Source organism: Colossoma macropomum, unplaced genomic scaffold (assembly GCF_904425465.1).
Source record: "Colossoma macropomum unplaced genomic scaffold, Colossoma_macropomum, whole genome shotgun sequence".
NCBI lineage: Eukaryota > Metazoa > Chordata > Actinopteri > Characiformes > Serrasalmidae > Colossoma > Colossoma macropomum.
The window spans coordinates 18,552,431-18,571,739 of record NW_023494805.1 but is presented as its reverse complement, the minus strand read 5'-3'; the positions used below and the strand labels follow the sequence as shown (position 1 = coordinate 18,571,739).

The 19,309-nt window shown below is 38.6% G+C and overlaps 1 protein-coding gene and 2 non-coding genes across 3 annotated transcripts in view; 1 reads left to right on the top strand and 2 right to left on the bottom strand.

The window, feature by feature from the left end:
- Positions 1-17,305, top strand: part of LOC118825875 (RNA-binding Raly-like protein) — a 38,271-nt gene extending 20,966 nt beyond the window's left edge. The window contains exons 3-9 of the mRNA XM_036596726.1: positions 8,052-8,127; positions 10,384-10,431; positions 12,836-13,011; positions 14,132-14,245; positions 15,921-16,078; positions 16,209-16,246; positions 16,738-17,305. Of these exons, the coding sequence (XP_036452619.1) occupies positions 8,052-8,127; positions 10,384-10,431; positions 12,836-13,011; positions 14,132-14,245; positions 15,921-16,078; positions 16,209-16,241 (605 nt within the window). The 3' untranslated portion in view covers positions 16,242-16,246; positions 16,738-17,305. The remainder of the gene's footprint in view (positions 1-8,051; positions 8,128-10,383; positions 10,432-12,835; positions 13,012-14,131; positions 14,246-15,920; positions 16,079-16,208; positions 16,247-16,737) is intronic.
- A 1,130-nt stretch (positions 17,306-18,435) lies between these two features.
- On the bottom strand, positions 18,436-18,507 carry trnad-guc. The gene has a single exon. It is a non-coding gene; the product is annotated as a tRNA-Asp (tRNA).
- A 673-nt stretch (positions 18,508-19,180) lies between these two features.
- trnad-guc lies at positions 19,181-19,252 on the bottom strand. Its single transcript has one exon. It is a non-coding gene; the product is annotated as a tRNA-Asp (tRNA).
- Between the last annotated feature and the right edge of the window lie 57 nt (positions 19,253-19,309).

Genomic DNA, 19,309 nt, shown 5'->3' with positions numbered 1-19,309 from the left:
TGTGACTTCATTTTATTGTGCAGGAGTGATAGCTTGCTAATAGCATGTGACATTTTTTTTTCCCATAGAGAAAAACAGCTTTAATCCAGAATTCCAAATATGGTAATGATGCCAAGTACAGAATGACATATGACTTCAGATGTCAATTGGAGTCTAATATGAAAACATAAAATATAAATATAAAATTATACCAACCGTTAGTATTGGTTATCACAATGTCTGTCCCCTTAGATTCAGTCTTTTTAATGGCCACAAAATTTTTATGTTGTTCAGGCCCTCGTGCTAATTACATATTTGTATTAAATTATGCTACAGAATTAGCATCAGAAAAAAGGTATGCAGTTGTCCTCTTAAGTCCTCTTCCCTCAGAAGCCTCATTGATTCCTGTAAATCAAATGTAAAATAAAAAAACATCTTCATCTCAACTGTATCTTCATTGTAATCTATCATTTAAGTGGTGTGACCCGCATACTGAATATTTTCAGATGTCTTATTGCTTATGAAGTGTGGAAACTGGGCTACTCTTGCAAAAGATTACCCAGGAGCACTGAGGAATCGAGCATAAACCTCCTTAAATTTTAACTTTACTCCCATTTATAATTCATAAATCCAATTCATGTTGCTGAACTGAGCAACTTCGTTAATGAAGATCTCCAAACCTGAAAAAGGGGACAATGAAAAGAAGCCCTTTCAGCAAATCTCTAAGTGCACAAACACTTTAAAGGGTGCTCTAGGTTCAGCCAATGCCTGATTGCCAATTCGCTCACTTGAATTATTTATGAACAGTCTATTACGGATCTGACGGCACCCCTACTTGCAGTGCCAGTGGTACAGTCTGGAGTGGTGCGCGTCTACATCTTTACCTCTGTTCAATCAGACTCAGAGTTAGTACCTGAGACCTGAGTTCTAAGGAAACTGACACTTAGCTCTTTCAGTGCAAAGAATATGATGCAAATAGCCTGATGGATATGTACGGAAGAATGACCTATAAGGGCAAACGGCGCAGTCAGAGATGTAAGTAGGCTATTTAACCCAATACTGTTTACAGATAGTATATAGCAGACTTATTTTAAGCAAATATTCAATGACCAGCAAATGTCAGAAAATAAAATAGATGTGTTGGTATATATAGATACTTAGAGCCTTAATTTTTCAATACAGTAAGCTTTATAGCTGCACTGTTTTTGTGTTTATTTGCATGTGTTTTGTTATCTTGTAAAAAACAACCCAAAAACAAAAAAAAAAAAACTTTGTCTTGTGTTGCTGAATGACATATTAAAAAAGATAAGAAAATAAAAAACAAAAAAGCAGCATGCAATTCAGGAAAAGTGGAGATAATCTCTGCAGGATTCCAACAATAAAGCGACAGTTATCAGCAGACTGGAATATACTGGTGTTTTCTGAATTAAACATGAGTCTAAATTTGCAAAGCTAATGCTGAGCCAGTGAATTCAAGCTCTTTCAGAACTAATTGCACCACATTATAGTGCTTTCAAATATACCTTCTGAATAATTCATGCATCATGTATTCACTGTATCCTTTACCTTGATCACACTATGTTTTAAATATCTAATGTGGCCAGTCATTTTTGTTCGTGTATGTTCTACATTATAACCATCAGATGTGCTACAGATTTACTATGTTACATTTTGTGCTGTCGTGAAAAGCACCCCTGTTCCAACTGTGTTTAATTGAGGCAGGATCAAAGTTGCCACTGGTTCAAGCAGTGTGTATACGGTGCAGCAGGATGATATGGCACTCTGAAAGTGAATGTGATGGTCCTCCCCGAGGGTATGAACTGTTGCAAATAGTTGCATGCTCCAGTCTCTTGGTTACATCATGAGGACACAAAAGGGAAAAAAACACGGCGTAATGTATGATAATTAGGCCCTCATTAGGGAAATGAACTGTTCCGTCTGCTACTGCGCCTGATACGATGAGGAATTTGCAGATGGTAGAATGCATGCTGTTAATAAAAAAGAGTTAAAAAGAGTGCTTGATGACTTCTTGATGGGGTTGAGGGGGTCATTATGGAACCATTTAAAGGTGAAAAAAACATTTGTACCTTTTTTATTTAAAAATCAAATTCTACAGGGGTACTTAAACACTGCAGTCAGCCTGCCAAACAGTGGTTGAAGCAGAAGAACTCTGCATTTGTCAAAGTCCCAACCTTAATCCATTACAAATGTTGGGGCAGGACTTGAAGCGTGGACCTTAAACAAGAAAGCCCACCGACATCATTGAGTTCTGTCAGAAGATATGGGGCAAAATCCCTCCAAACCAATATGAGGACTGATCAACAGTTACAGCAAACAGCCTGTTTCCAACAATTACTTGTTCAATAGATGAATAAAAACTATATAACTGCTTATGTTATTTGTTTTATTAGGTTCTCTTTAGCTCTTGTTCTGACCTGAACACATTATAAGTCAGAGTTCTGCAGAAATGTATAAAATTCTGAAGGATTCACAGACTTTGTGTGACCCTTTTTGAATTTGGAGAGCCATAATGAATTAGAGATATAATACAAGTTAAAGCTTTAACAAGTTGCTTAGTATACTAAGAAAGCATTAAAGAGTGTGAGACCCACATTATGTATATAGTCGCCGGTTTCGGTCATGTGACATTTTTCATGCAGTGGCCATGTTAATGACCACCTCTTGCCGCGGCTCAATGGGAGCGATGGTGATGAATTAAAAGAAAAGTGATCTCCAGTCTTGAAAAACAAAACATTGGTATGCTCAAACAATAACTGGTCTTGATTCATTAATTAGTTCCATTCGATTACAATTAGTTACTGATTTAGAGTCTTTGCAGTCAATGGACACACTGCCCAACACATTCTGCCCTATTTATTGGTAGTTCCCTACCACTGTATCAGAAAGTGCTACCAGCAGTAAAACTTCAGATAGGATATTGTGATAGCCTAAATCACCTTATCAAAAATACTACCAGCATTGAAATGTATAGCTAAAATATTTTAAAGGCCTAAATCTCTGTTTTAGAAAATGTTACTAGGATTTAAAGAATATTTAAGGTATTTTGATAGTCTAAGTCACCTTACCAGGGTGTAAGTAGTAATATTAAATTAAGTCTGTACAACAAACTTGAGGCGAGGCTAAATGAACAATAAAAGCACAAGTTGCTACGCTGCCATGCTCGCTTTTATAACTCCTGTTGTTCAAATGTCCATTGTGACATCACAATGCAAAACTGTGGCAGGGTGCGCCGTGGAGATTAGGCGTTCTATTAACTGTGCCATCTAATGCACTCCAGCGCATATCCTGCCTCCCAGCTCTAGTGCCATTGGTAAGTAGTGCAACACCATGATTATAGCCATGTTTTTTCTTCTGCATCGTGAAGACTACATAGTATTGTGAATTGAATCAAATTGTGTACTGAGTGTTTTGTTACCCTAATATATTTATTTATCTACAAGTTTGTAGACACCTGCTCATCCAAGATTTTTTCTGAAATCAAGGGTATTAATAGGGAGCTTGTCCTCTTTTGCTGCAGTAATAGCCTCTACTTTTTTGGAATGCTTTACACTTGATGTTGAAATATTGCTGTGATGATTTGCTGGCATTCAGCCACAGAAGAATTAGTAAGGTTAGCTACTGATGATGGAGGATTAATTCTGGATCACCAATGCCAGCTCATCCTAAAGGCATTGAGTGGAGCTCCATCACTCCAGAGAACAAAATTACTCTGTCATCTGATGCTGGTGGGCTTTATACCTTTCTAGCTGACACTTGGCATTGGACACGGTGACCTTAGACTCATGTGCAGCTGCTCTGGAGCCTCCCATTCTATTAGAACTGGAGATTATACACGCTGTGCTTGCGCTATATATATATATATATATATATATGTTTACAATCATATGCAAAATTGGCTAAAGCCAATAAAGCCTCGTCCCACAGCAGACAGTTAGTCAGAGATAGTTCAGTCTTGTCTCAAGAGTCCCTTAGCACTGACAGTACACCTGAACGTCCTCTCAGCCTAACCTCCATCACCTGCACTCTGAGAGGACAGCACTGAGATCTTTCTATCACAAGCTGACAGCTGACAGGCAGGGCGATACTGAAAAGAGAGAGAGAGATAGAGAGAGAGAGAGAGAGAAGGATGATGCTGTCAGTGAGGAGAGAGATGAGGTATAGAGAACAGTGGTCTAGTCCACTGTTTCTGAATCCTAACCCTAGATTTTTCCATGCCTAAACACACTTTTTCTAGCTCGCTTCACCCCATCACACCACCATATTTAGTGACAAAAACATTGTACTATCATAAAGTGACATGATATATAAGAGCAGCATTTTCAAATTCAGTTAGATAAAAATGGAGATTCAGAAGGGAAACTTAAAAGGCTGCATCTCTTTCTTTCTGCCATTTGCATGATGTGACTGTTCAGTGTGTATGTGGAGTGGAGGGAGACAATAGAAGAAAAGTAGTTCCTATTTTAACCAATTATTTGCTGCAATTATTTTTTCCCACTTTTTTAACCTTGAAAACATTCCATTTCACAGGATTGAAATTGGAAGTCACCCATCACCATCTCTTTTTATAATGTCTCTGCTGAGACTTTGTCCGGCCTGGGGTTTGGTCTGCAAGTCTGCAGCTGCATGTCAGAAAATGTGATTTGCACCATGAAACGAAACCCTACGAAAGTACATTCTGATCCTTTTACCACACAAAAAGAAACCGTGACAGAGCGTTCTAACACTTTCCCTTACAAAAGAATTTTTGTCATGATGTTAATTCTCACCTATAGTCTCATATCAGTTGTCTTGAGGGCGTTATATTCACTTTTGCAGAAATAACGGGCACGTCATTTGTCTCACTGCTCCACAGTCCTGAACGTCATGGCTTCAGGAGGTGCAAACCTGAATATAACAGCTAATTAAAATTCCTCACACTTGTTTTATAGAAGAAAGATTTGAATCATACAGGCATAAAAGCTTACACAAAAGTCCAAAGTCCTCAGTCGTCTCATATTCTACAGGTGAATAGCAGTAGAAAATTTGAATAGAACCTCACCTTCACTGTATTGCATAGTCTGTAGGCTTTATTCTTCTTTTTTAAAACTCTATTACATATTAAAGCTGTTCCCAGGTAAAGATGTAAAGACTATCGACCCAGTCTGGCAGTAAATATCAAGATGTGTTTTTTTCTGCAGCTTCAGGTATATTTCCCTGCATTAAAAGAATCAACACTGAAATCTCCTGGAAAGGAAAGGCAGCAAAAACTCTGAGCTGTGATTGAGTTGGCAGGGTGCACTGAGCGACCTTGAGAAGCACTCAGGAGCGATTGTGTGGACGGGAGTGTTGTGTGTGTGTGTGTGTGTGCTCAGAGGCAGAAGCAGTAGCTCTGATATCGTCTGTCTGTGATGAGAGAGAGCTGAGCTATCAGTCAGTCAGACAGCAGACTGATGCATGTGTCTGTGGAATCACCCCAACCGCTTTCTGCTGCTGCGCAGCCTGTCGTTAGCACGCTGGATTTAGTCCTGCACATGGCTGTCAGTCTTTAAAGGCACGTTTTATTTTCCCCGACCCCAAATGTAGTCGTTCAGCTGCTAAATGTTCACCGTCTGAAGTTTGCTTTAGTTATTTCATTGTTCTATATATTTATAGATAGCAGCATGTCATACAGTGTTGGAAACAGGTGGCGAACCGTGAATATTAGACCTAGGCCTTCATTTTAGGTCATAAGGCCAAAAACATACTCCACATTAGTACACAAACATAACTGCTGACATGGTGCAACGCAAGTACAAGCTACATTTTGAGCATTACTGCAAGCAGCGCTAGCCAATCCTGACCAAAGCTGGGCAATATGTCAATAATTAGTCATTATTGCGATAAATGCTTTTGGATATGTTTTCTGGATGTATATATATATATATATATATTTGTGTACCTAGCATTTGTAATATGTTACACTTAAAAAACATGTTAGGGTTACAATTTATTTATATTTTAAAATAAAACAATAAGTTGTTTTAACAATTACACCTTCTTCAGCCATCAATTTAGCAATATTGGTTTTTAAATCAATTATATCGAATACCAAGCACCACAGAAGTGCTTGTCCCCACAGTCATGTGTAAAGGGTGAGTGCCATATTTCGAAGAAAAAAACATGTTTTTCTGCAATTTTAATAATCTATACATGAATATACAAATTAAATGACATAAAGAAAACAAATGTCAATAAATATTATAAAATATATAATGAAAGTTGTGGTCCCCAGGAGTCGTGTCACTGGTGTTACTGTGTAAATTGAAATGAAAATCACACTGATGGCATCACTTGACTTCTTTTTACCTATTTTCTGAGAATCTATGAAAAAAGCACATCTAATAACTTTTCAGTTATTGGAATTTTTTCATTTAGCTCATGATTTCATACGAAGCTTTTAGCTGAAGTCTCTGGTGTGACCTCCTTTATTCTTAGGTAATTGTGAAAAAATAGAATACAAATGGATTAAATTGCATATTTTAGTGGATATTCATTGATTGACAACATGTGGTTTGATGCTCTGTAGCAGCCATTTTGTAAAATGCATTTTTCATTAAAAATGTCACTGGTGTTACTGTCTCTGGTGTTACCTTTCTTATGTGTAACACCAATGAGGACTGGTAACACCAGTGATACCTATGGATAGATAGAAAAGTGGACGTATACACACTATATATACACGAACACACGCACCTGGACATCAGTTTATTTGTAAAATTTAGCATAATACAGAAAAAACTGTAAAATATGGTCTGTACAAAAGTTATGGCATGTTATATATTTTATGTTGTATTTTTTTCAGTATGTTAAACCCTGCAATTAAATAGAAATGATGCACTTAGATTTGCAGAAAAATGCCATGTTCAAGATGTCTGTAGAATATGTGATAACGTGTGCACCTGAGAAAATTAGAAAGCTATTTATGTGGACAGAGAGTATATATAACAGGTCAGGTAACAAGGTCTGAAGAGAGGACTGTGGAGATGCTGGGCTCAGTAATCCCACTTAGAGAAGTTGTGTGAAATATTTGCCACATTTTGTACACACTGACCTTGTGGTAAACAAGAACTTTTTGCCAAAAAGTCAAAATACTTAGAAAACCGTACAATTTTTGGATGTGATTTGTATTTGCATGGCTGTTAAAGTCAGTGGACTAAATAATTCCACTGCAATTACCCTTGTATTTTAGTCTCAGAGTGCATGTGTTTTCATGTTAAAAACATTTTCTCCTAGGAACAATGCTGCTGGACCCCTCTACAGGAAATTGTTTTTTTAATGTTACCTTTTTCACTGCTGATGAGTTGTCATGACTGAGTAACGTATATTTTACCTTGTAGCAGTTTTACAGTTACTCCTTCAGTAAAGAGCCCTGGCATAGAGCTGATGCCACTGTTTTCTATTTGTAACTTCTGAATGAACCACATTGGTCTAGCCACCACTCATACTTGCAGTCAGTGACATGTCTAGGACTTACAGAAGGCCTAGATAGACTATTTCTTTCACAGAATTGGTCCCATCCATTGTAAATCAAAACATGATTGGCTGATTCCACTGTCAGTTCCTAATTATGTTGGTAGTTAATATAGTGTATAAATCCATAAATTACAAGCAGTCCTAACCAGCTCCTGATGGCCTTATCATTGGGAGAGCTTATACTATTACAGTAATACTAAATACTAAGTATACTAAATAAGAGTATGATTATTAGTACTTGCAGAGCTGAATGATTATATTAAATAATATACTAAAAGACAGACTTTATTTGATAGAAATCATTAGGCCTTCTCTGAAGGCCTAGAAGGCCCTGAGGGTTCCCCACTGATAGAAACCACATAAGCAAGTCTATATGAGATTAAATAACAGCTCAAAGCTGTCTGAGGCAAGTGTGTGATGATTTTCAGAAACCAAGCGTGTCTTGGCAGATGGCTACAATAGGAGTAAGGAGAAAGTGTGTAAATTTGAATTGTTGTTCCCAAGGATTTTACTTTTACCTCTACCAAGTCTGAAGCATTCAAATTATACTCTTCCCACAGATATCAACATGGCGGGAGAGCCTAGACTGTACAGGCCGAAGGTAGGCCTAAAGAGGCCTCTCTCAGCTTTGTACAGGTGAGAACCATTATTCAGGTCCATTTGGTTACCAGTGCCCTGCTAAAAACAGCCTATTTGGTGCTCATATACGCATATAATATTATTTAATTGAAATTTTACAGTACTGTTCTAGGACCAGTGCTTATAGTTGGTGGCCACTTATTATTCACAATGTTATTATCTTGTAGCTTCACCTTGCTGTTGTACAGTTATAGGCTACGCTCACATTGCATGCCTTATTGCTCAGTCCCAATAATCTTTTTAGCTTGATGGTTCACATTTGCGGTGGTAAGTGACTCAGATCTCGCATTACAGTTAAGGAACCTGCATCCTGAAATGAAATGCTCACATTATAATCAATAATGTCACGTGAATGAACCACATGCGTCATGAACAACAAACTAGTAGAGCAAGTCTTTGTCGCAAAGATAATTTATTCTGAACAGCTCTCAGCTGTTAATTATTAGAGCAAGATGAAGGTGAAAGAAGGTCAGACGCATTAGTTTTGTGCCATTTACTGGCATTACCTCCAGTTAGTGACTGGCTGAGAGCTCAGATCAGAGGAAAAAATTGAAATTGAGCAGTGAGGCTTGTAATATGAATGTAGCCAAAGTAGCTCAGGTCTGATTTGAAAGAAATCAGATTTATACATCCACATAGCTCTGAAAAAATCAGATCTGTGTCGTATTAAGGCAGAAAGTCAGATTTAAGGATGGTAATGTGAACGTAGCCTTAGAGATTGCAGCTTGTCTATTGATGCACAATTTATGTTAAGCATTCTCTAGCTCAGGGGTTCCCAGTCCCCATCCTATGCTTTGCACATTTTTGTGGTTTCCCTACTCTACCAAAGAGGCATTTGGTAATTAATTAATGAACTGAATCAGGTGAGCTTGATAAGACTAAGGGCAAAAATTAGTTCTAGCTCTTAATTAGTGGTCAGTTTCTAACCACAGAGATCCTCTTTGCTGGATATTTTGGGTGTGTCAACCTATCATATACAATGATGTGTGTAAAACCTCAAGCAAGAGGGAGAAATGTTTTGTTTAGGGGTATAGTAATTAAAAATGAAGAATTAGATTGGACACAAAATGATGCTGTCTTGAATTAATACATTTTTTGATATGGCAAAAATATGGAGTAGCTGAAAATGTGCCTTACATTAACATGTTAATGTTTCTATTTTCAGGTTGTTAGAGCATTAAACATTATAAAAGTACAATATTTGAAACAAAATCTATACTTTATAGAGATCTAATGCACTAGCCACAAGCTAATTTGCTAGTTATGATACAACAATACAATACAAGTTTTATTGTTGCATGTCTAGTTTTGTCTTCAATTGACTGCTTCATAGCCATTCGCAATCTTTAAAATGAAACAAAATAAATTAATAAACATTTTAATGGCAAGATTTAAGCCTTAAAATAATCCACAGCCCGGTGCCAGTGGTTGGGAGCGCATTAACAGATGATCTACACTTATACAGGGGCCCTATAAGGTAGGTGGACATCATAAAGTAGTCAGTTGTATGGAAGTACAAGGCCTTTCTAATAAAGTAGATGGTTTATGAAAAAATGAGATTTGATTATAGATCAACATTCCAAGACACTTCATAGAAATTGCCAAAGCATAAAAAAATAAATCATAAAGAATAACCATGTAACCACGCAAAGAGCCGTTTATGCATTAATGTGGTCACGGTTCTATGTATACCCATTGCTTTACTGAAGAACCTTTGTAGAATCATTTTTGGTGTATTTGAAAGCATATTTGAATATAAAATCATTTGATTAATCAATATTTTCACCACTTATGTAACCCCACAAATGAATGAAATATGCATTGTTAATTTCTAAAGGTTTTAAAGCTCAAATTCTAAGTGACAATATTGGTCATAATGCTAAGTGCAATCCAAAGGGATAAAAAGAGGTGGGAAAAGATTATGTAAAATTGCATTGAGATCCTTTTGGGTACATAAAACCACAAAAAGAAAGGAGTAAAATTAAGTTTTAAAAAAAAACTCGAACAGGGTTCCCACATGGCGCAACCATCTAAGCATTGGCCTTCATCAGGGCACCACAAGTTCAATCCCTGGTGATGCTACAGCCATCCGTCGCTGGGAGTCCAAGAGAGCACAATTGGCCTTGCTCTCTCTGGGTGAGTAGGATGGCCCTCCCTCTCCCCATCACTCAGTGTGATGCTAGCCAGTGCAGGCATCTGTTAGCTGAAAAAAATGTAGAATAAAAGTTTCACTTTTGCCTTTTTTTGTCACAGCGGCTATGGGTTTGACTATGACTTCTACAGGGATGATTTCTATGGCAGGTGAGTCTATATGTGTCATAAATTAAAGCTTATGTGCTATACATCACCATCATCTCTTTTATATATATATATATATGTAATATATATATATATATATATATATCCTTGAGCTTGAGAAAAGCACTAAATATATAACAGGAGGTACACAGTTAATAACAAAAGACATGAAAATCATGTATATATTTAAGCAATAGAACACGAGAGGGACTGTGTTATTGCGAAATAACATCACGGCTGTAATTTGGTCGTAGGCGCGAAGAATATGGCTGGCTGAGCTAAAGAAGTTCTGTAAGAAAGAATGGTCTGGTTTTACTTTTGAACATGCAGGTCTGATCCACAGCTATCAGAAGCTGTTTGCTTGAGGTTATTCCTCCCAGAGGAAGTTCAGTTATTAAATGAAAGCGTTCACTTACTTTTTTCACCAGCACTGAATGCTTAATGTTTAATAGGTGTACACATTAAAGACATGAAAGATCGTAAATGCTTGTGTGTCATTAGCTTTGGCACAGTGTGTTTGTCTATATTTATGACTCAGATGAAAAACAGATCACATTTTCTGCGATAATTGGTCATAAAATGTGATCTGTTCTTCATCTAAATCATAAGTAGGTAATTCCAAAAGGTTCACATACTTTTTTCTTGCTGCTGTATTACATTAATTTTTTTAGTTTATTTTTGGCAGAAATTCTGTTGTATTTTATTCATGTGGAAATGATCTTCATAAGTGAATCAATCAATTAAATTTTCAGTGAATGGGAAGATACGACATGATCAATTTAATGATGTCATTCTGTGACACTGTGCTAATTTTTATATGATCACTGAGTGACATGATTTTTAAAATGTCACCTGTTTGGTGCTTTAGCGTTACTTCATCCTTCCCTCTTGTCCTTTTCAGCATTATGAAAAAGGAAAGAAAGGGTACGCCTATTAAAACCCATCTAAATGAATATGAATGGGTTGTGATAACCATTATGAATGTCCCTTTTATTTGGTTGTACATTGTGCTAATGCCAGCTATACAGGCCTCTGGGGAGGTGGTGGCTGAATGTCAGATGGCTCTGGGGGTCGGTATGGGGCGTCCATCCCGTCTCTGACATTTTCATGTGTTTGTTTTCTTCTCTTCTTCGAGCGGGGGCCGAGTTTTTTATGCATCTCGCCGGAAAATAAATCTGTCTGTGGCGACAAACGCAACCCCGCCGGGTGCCGTTACGCAATAATTATGGAAGAGAAGGGAAGATAATTATGCGCGTCACTTTCTGAAGTTCTGTCTTCAGGGGGAAAAGGACGGCGAGATGATTAGGCCACATGACGTCATGCAACCTGCTCGTCTTAGCAATGCGCTGACTTTATCGCTGTTGCCTCATTAGCAGAAGGAAGGCACAGTGGCATTAAAGGGCCTTGGAGTCTTATTACAAAGCTTGTTTATGAAGTTCAGTTCATTGCGCTCTCTGTAGCAAAATCAGTAAACTTACCAATAACATTCAAGTCTGTAGTTGCTTTTAAAAAGAAACAAAATCAAATTTACAGAATTTTTCCCCTATCCCAAATTAAAATTAGATCTTTTGACACGTTTGGTGTGTGAAGTTTGCTTTAGTTTGTTTAGTTTTGCACTGGAGCTGTGTTACTATTGTAGCAAACAAGTGATGGAAGCTTGAACTCTTAACAGTTTGCACTGTGCAAACTGCATGCCTAAAATCATGTCGACCTGGGCACTTTAATGGGCTCTCTGGGCAAACTGAAAAAATTAACCATCACTTCATCTGTTGTAACCATGGCTTCTGGCATCCTACAGTGGTGCTACAGTAGTTGCTATGGAGAGATTTGCTGGTTATAAGACTACAAAAACTCCCTTCTGATTATGTGTTTTGAAGGTAAAAGGAAAAAGTGCAAGCATTTTAGTGTAGACACATGAGGTTGGGCTGTTTGAAATGTTTTTTTTTCCCCAGCTAGCTAATGAAGAAAGAATCCAGATAGTCAATGTTACTGCTAGGAAGCCGAATATCATGTCTATATTTGTTAGCCTCCGCATCAGTGTATTTCTCTATTTGGGGGTGGGGGGATACAAAGAATATTACATAATATTCAAGACAACATGTGAAAGGCTAGTTTTAGGCAGGACTGCCCCTTTATGTAATCTCAAATAGACATTCTAAAACAGTGTATGACATTCTGTGTTCCATAAAAGGGTGAAAGTGCTTCAAATGTCTGTGACTACTGTGTTTATCTATGATCTACTTTTATATTTTTGTATGTAATACTGTAGTACAGAGTTAGAAACACGTAAACAAGTCTGTTCAAAAGAATGTAATGTGGTTTGAGGCAAGTGTGTGCATGATGCAAACCAGACAGCCTCCTAGAGCAGGGTCTAGAGCAGAGTCTAATGGATGAAGTGTCTCTCTAGGCTGCTGGACTTCCACGGTCGAGTGACAGTACCCCCTCGGGCCGTGGTGCCTGTGAAGCGTTCCCGTCTACTCATGCCCTCGACACGCAGGGCGAAGCCTTCTCAACCTCCTAAGGGGTCTTCCTGCTTTTCCCCCACAAGAGCACTCACCTCTAGCTCCTGCTCTGGCACCAAGGGTTTGTGCAGCATATTTATTCGTTATCAGATATCATCTTTGTCAAGACGCTCATACACTGTGTAATTGCTAGTGGTGCACATATTATTTACTGACAAATCAGATCATGTAATTATTGGTATTTTCTACATTAGAATTACAAGCAATAGTTACAGCTGATAACCCCGTTTTTGTACAGTGGCACTGACCGATGTATAGTACAGATTGAAAATGTCAGTTGTGTCAAGGTTTGTCATTCAAACCTTTCAGCAGAGGACAACAGAATTACAGTTTGCAGCAAACGTTAAGCAAAATGCTAGACTTTCAAAACTACTGATTAGTCATTTGAAAACTAATTCCAGTGTTATAGCCTAAAGCAGGGGTCATCAGTCCTGACCCTGGCAGGCTGGTGTCCATCCATCCATCATCTAAACCGCTTATCCTTCTGGGTCGCGGTGGGGTGCTGGAGCCTATCCCAGCTGTCATTGGGCGGAAGGCAGGATACACCCTGGACAGGTCGCCAGTCCATCGCAGGGCAGACAGACAGACATAGACATTCACACACACTCACACCTATGGGCAATTTAGCGTGTCCAATCAGCCTGACTGCACGTCTTTGGACTGTGGGAGGAAACCCACGCAGACACGGGGAGAACATGCAAACTCCACGCAGAAATGACCCCGGTCGCCCGGCCGGGAATCGAACCCAGGCCATTCTTGCTGTGAGGCGACAGCGCTACCCACTGCGCCACTGTGCTGCCCTGGCTGGGGTCCAGCACAGTTTAATTAATTTGCTGTTTAAACACACCTACTAAACCAGATAATTAACTGATAAATTAAATCAGGTATTTTGAGGAGGAAAATCACCAACCTCTGCTGAATTAGGGACCTCCAGGACTGGAATCGATGACCCCTGGGCTGAAGAATAGAAGGCAGTGAGCATTAGCATATGTGACTTGCGATGTCAACTTGTTTGCAAACTGCAAAGATGTAAAGTCATTAATTATTGGGAACAGTATCAGCCACAACAAGACTTGATTGAAAATCATTATTGGTCCAGAAATAATATATCGGAGCATCTCTAGCAATTGCACAGTGACTCTGAAAGTGGCACAGTTGATTAGACCCTTTTTCTTCTTTAGTAAAATCGGACCAGCTGCTGACCATCAAGCGAGAGCTGTTGCAGATCAAGGCCAAGATAGATTCTTTGCTTGGCTGGCTGGAGAAGATAGAAAGGCAGCATTTAGCAGAGACAGGTGAGGGTCAGCTGCCGAGCTGTGTGGTGAATACGTGAGAGCCACCCGCTTCCACTGTTTTCACTGACAGGCATAGCATCATTCTGAAATGTACAACAATGCTGTCTTTATGAGTCCTCAGTGTGCTCCTTACACCTAGCCTATGTCCAAAACATATTCACTATGCAGTACCTTTGGAGTCTACTTTTATGACTTTGATGTTATATAGGTTTGCTTAGTACTCAGTGGTAATCACATTCCATCATATACAGCACAGTGCATTATGGGTATTCAGCGTTGGCTAGCGTACATTGTTTGTACACTTCTTATTGCAGTGCATTGGGGGATGACAAGAGCGCACTGGATATTCTGTGCTTTGTTTTTGGAAACTGTTACAAGACATTGCTCCCAAAATAGTGTACTGTATAGTGAATAGGGCATAGTTTCTTACCGAGCTATAGTGGAGAATATCCAGCGCACCCTGGTGACATGGCAGGGTTTAATGTTTGCATCAAAACGAGCCAGATTTGGTTCTGGCACCTATTTCAGTGGATTTTGAATTCATTGTTCTGAGAGCACCAGCAACTTCTTTGTTTGAATTTTCTTTCCCATTAAGGGCTTCTTCACAGCTAAACATCCTTTCAGTCTCAGTGTTAAGTTGTCTTCTCACAGTGGAAGGATTTTTTCAGATCCGAAGCAAGAATGGAGCTTGATTTTCTCCTCTCTCTCAAAGATGAAAACTTTAAGTGCTGTTTATCTGATGGTATCAGTTTGGCGATCTCTATATTTTTAATTTCCAGTTTTGGAAACTCTTGTATTTTTCACTTATTTTGCTTTGATTATTTCCTTCTTTATGCAAGTGGATTTTCTTATATCTTATCTCCTCCTGAAAAAATTAATAACATATACTTCATTGTTGTTTTGACTAAATTAAATGAATGAAGGGTGGTGTCTGACCTTTGCACAGTATTATACAACATACCAAACTGTGGAAAAGTTCACCAAAAAGTAACACAGAAACTTGCTATTTGGGCGCACGCGCAGCAGGAATAGTAATAAAAACAATATAGATGCTGTTTATCACTCGCAAATGCACCCACTATTGCTGTGACTGCCCATTCCTCAAAAGAACTTGAAGCACTGAACAAAAGCGCTGACTTAGGTATGGATTTCTTAACTACTCATGTATTAGAAGCTGTTCAGTATAAAAACCCATATTTGGGTGAAAGTTCAATGCTTTAGAGTTTTGTTAACGCACTCGTAAGATCCAAAGTTATGTAGAAACCTCACACTAAGCTGTGTGTTGATGTACCTTTTTGTTGTTGTTCCAGGATGTCCGCCAGCCACATCAACCTGCCAGATACTCAGTGTTCCAGGACTTTATCTTTTACAAATTGAACCCTGGGACATAGAATATTATAATACAGTATGTTTACACAATGGACTGTGACTACTGTTGAGTACTATTGAGTGCTTTACTTGAATCACTTGTGTGTGAAATCTAAATGAATCTGTTAACTTGAATCACAAATTATTTTTCCTGTAATAGTGCTCTATATAGTGTTCCTGATTTTCCAATAGGGAATAGTGAATAGGAGACCATTTTCAACACAGTGCTAGCCTGTAATGGAATAAAAACGTCCTCCTGCTCTGTCCGCTTCTCCGTACCTTCATCATTCTCTCTCTCTCTTTTTAGTTCCCCATAGAAAGTGTGATGATGTCTATCCATCTCTGCATAATGAAACAGCGCATCGTTCCGCAGAGGAAGCAGACGGGGAGCATTTGGAAGGAGAGTGTGGTGAAATGACAGATAGAGATGAGGATGACTATGATGATGAAGGCAATGACAAACTGGTGAGGCACCACTCATCCCATCTGAGAGCGAAAGCATCTCTTACCGGTAGCATAACTGAAATCCATTGAGGGCTGAAATTGTGCTGCATGGCTGTAACTTACATTTATTGCTACATTCTTTTAACCACAGATGGAAAACCACTTATCTGATGTGGACAACTGAATACGGTTCGTATGCTCCATTTATTTGTTAGTCTGTATAAAGTTCTTCTGGGAAGGGCATCGTTCAGGGCATGTCCTTCAAAATCAACATGTTTGTTTAATGCACCGATGGAAGAGGAGAGGGAGAGGAGAATAATGGGAGAGACTATCATTGTGCAGCGTAATTGACTTCACCCATCATTTCCCAATGGCCCGTCATTCGCAACGATTTCGCTCTGAATGCAATTTGAGGCGTTTTGGGGGATGTGCTCTGCCTTGTCCTTCACTGATAGAGCACCATATGAACCTCCAGTATGCGGCAACTACTTTTATGTGTTTCAGTTGTCACAAAATATGCTATTTAGGAAGAAAATATCTAGGACTATTAAAGTTGCAATTACAAAAATACCCTGTCATGTAACACAGGATGAACTTCCATCTTTGAGGTCAAGCTAATTACTCCTGTTTAAGGCCTAGATGATACTACAGTAGTTTTCTGTTTTGTGTCTTTTCTTAAGAGGTGAAATTAATACGGACATTTGAAAGGACCTGTGACAGTCACCATTTCTCAGAAGGATCGTTCTTACTGGCCCTAGAGGACGTACAGATGGCGTAATACACAAGCTCAAGAGAAACTGCAGCTCTACATGATGATCTCTGATATGGCATGTATTTGCGACAATGTGCTTTACTGGTATTTTGTACACACCTAAGACTGAATGCTGTCAGAGGGTAATTGTGAATACATTTTGTAACTAGCCTATCATCTTGTAAGTATATGTACTTTATTTGCTACCACAAACATTTGTACCATTCAGTGCTATTATGCAGGGGTAGAAAATATACAGAGAAATTGTACGTAATGACAGCCTGATATTGAAACTGAGCTTTTTTACCTTGTTAGTTCAGGTACCTGGTGATATAAAAGGACCATTCTGACCAAAATGAAAAATGTAACCATTATTACGTCTGTTTTTGAAAAAGCTTAGTTTCATCCTACAGTGGTGCCAAAATGAGATTTTCCAGTTTAAAGACTAGGTGAACCCCCTTCTGATGCGTTTTGAAGGGGAGAAAATGTTGAAAAACTACAACTGTTTTGGGGAGGAGTTTTTTTTTTGGTGGTGGGGGGGGGGCGCTGTTTTGACCACACTAATTAGCCTCGTGCTATCCTTTTACTAAATTTGGTTGCACCATAAATCCCTAAGTCATGCCTGAACTAGTACTAATGCGTATGTCACTAACATTACAATAACATGCCCAATCCAATCTGTGAATGCGCTACTACTTTATGGACGGTCCCTAAACAAAATATGAATTTGTATAGTTGTGGTCAGTTTCATTTTTAACTTTACAGTGATTTGAATTGGATTTGATTGGGTGCTTTGATAAAAACTAAATCAAATACACAAGAACTTGACTGATTGTCTAGAGAAATGTAAAAAAATAGAAAAAAAATGTATCTTGAAGGTCAAACATGAAAATGTAAGAAGTAAAAAGTATGTTTTTTTTTGGAAATGTAATGCAAGTGTTCAGTTTCAGGAATACTTGAGTAGAGTACAAAGCTTTCAAAAATACTTCTTAAGAATTAATGGAGTACAATCACCTAAGTATTTTCCACCCCTGCTATTATGTCTGTTTACATGTTAATTGGTTTAACTGCTGTATTTTTGGATTTGCTTGCTGTTTGTCAGAATAGACACTCTGAATGGATTTCATTTTCTTATAACAGGGAATAAAACACTGGAGCAGAGGAGGAAGTTTCATTATTAGACCTTTTTGAAGAATGTTTATTGTATGCCAGGTTACTTTATTGCTATTTATTATGCCATTACACAAGCCCAAACTGTGTGAATGCTTTTCAGTATATGTTTAACCAAGAAACATTTATTAAATAAAAGTTCTTACAGATGATGTGGAAGCAGCGTAGTGTGTGATTTGTAACATTAGCTTACTTATCGACCACGATTTAAAAAAAGAAACAGATGTTTCCTTGATGCTGATACTGGTCATCCTGGTGTAAAGCTGTTTCTTTTGGAGAACGAGGGGAAGGGTGTTATGAGAAAAAAGTGAATTAGGGTTTGGACGTTATGAGCAAAGTGAATTGGGGTAGCGTGTGTACGGGAAAAGTGAGCTACTGTTATGAGAGAGGTGATTAAGGTGGGAAAGGTGTTCTGAGAGTATTAAACCAGTGGGAGGCTGTTATGTAAAACGTTGCTCTCCCCGTCGGGGAATCGAACCCCGGTCTCCCGCGTGACAGGCGGGGATACTCACCACTATACTAACGAGGAGTTGCGTGATGATTGGTTGCTGGCGCTACCATTTAAAGGTAAATCAAGTGAAACGTGTACTGGTAGAATTTGGCGGTAGAGTGTTATGAGAAAAGGGCATTGGTGTAGGGTGTTACGCGAAAAAATGAATTAGGGGTAGTTATGAGAAAAGTGAACTGGGGTAAAGATGTTCTGAGAAAAATGAACGAGTGGTAGGCTGTTATGAGAAAAGTGAATTAGGAGTAAAGGTGTCACGAGAAACGTGAATTGGGGTAACGCTGGAGTGTCATGAGACAAAGGAATGGGTGTAGGGTGTTATGAGAAAAGTGAAATGGGGTAAAGGTGATATTTTGTACACACGTAAGACTGAATGCTGTCAGAGGGTAATTGTGATTACATTTTGTAACTGAACTATCATCTTGTAAGTATGCATATTTTATTTGCTACCACAAACATTCGTACCATTCAGTGCTATTATGCAGGGGTAGAAAATATAAGGAGAAACTGTACTTAATGACAGCCTGATATTGAAACTGAGCTTTTTTACCTTGTTAGTTCATGTAGCTGGTGATATAAAAGGACCACTCTACAAGAGTAGTGAATTAGAGTTAAGGGCGTGATGAGAGGAGTGAATTAAGGATAAAGGTGTTCTGAAAAAACGATCCAGTGGGAGGCTGTTACGAAAAACGTTGCTCTCCCCGTCGGGGAATCGAACCCCGGTCTCCCGCGTGACAGGCGGGGATACTTACCACTATACTAACGAGGAGCTACGTGGTCGGTAAATGTTGGTTCTGCCTTTTGGAGGTTTTCACACGGGGTCCCG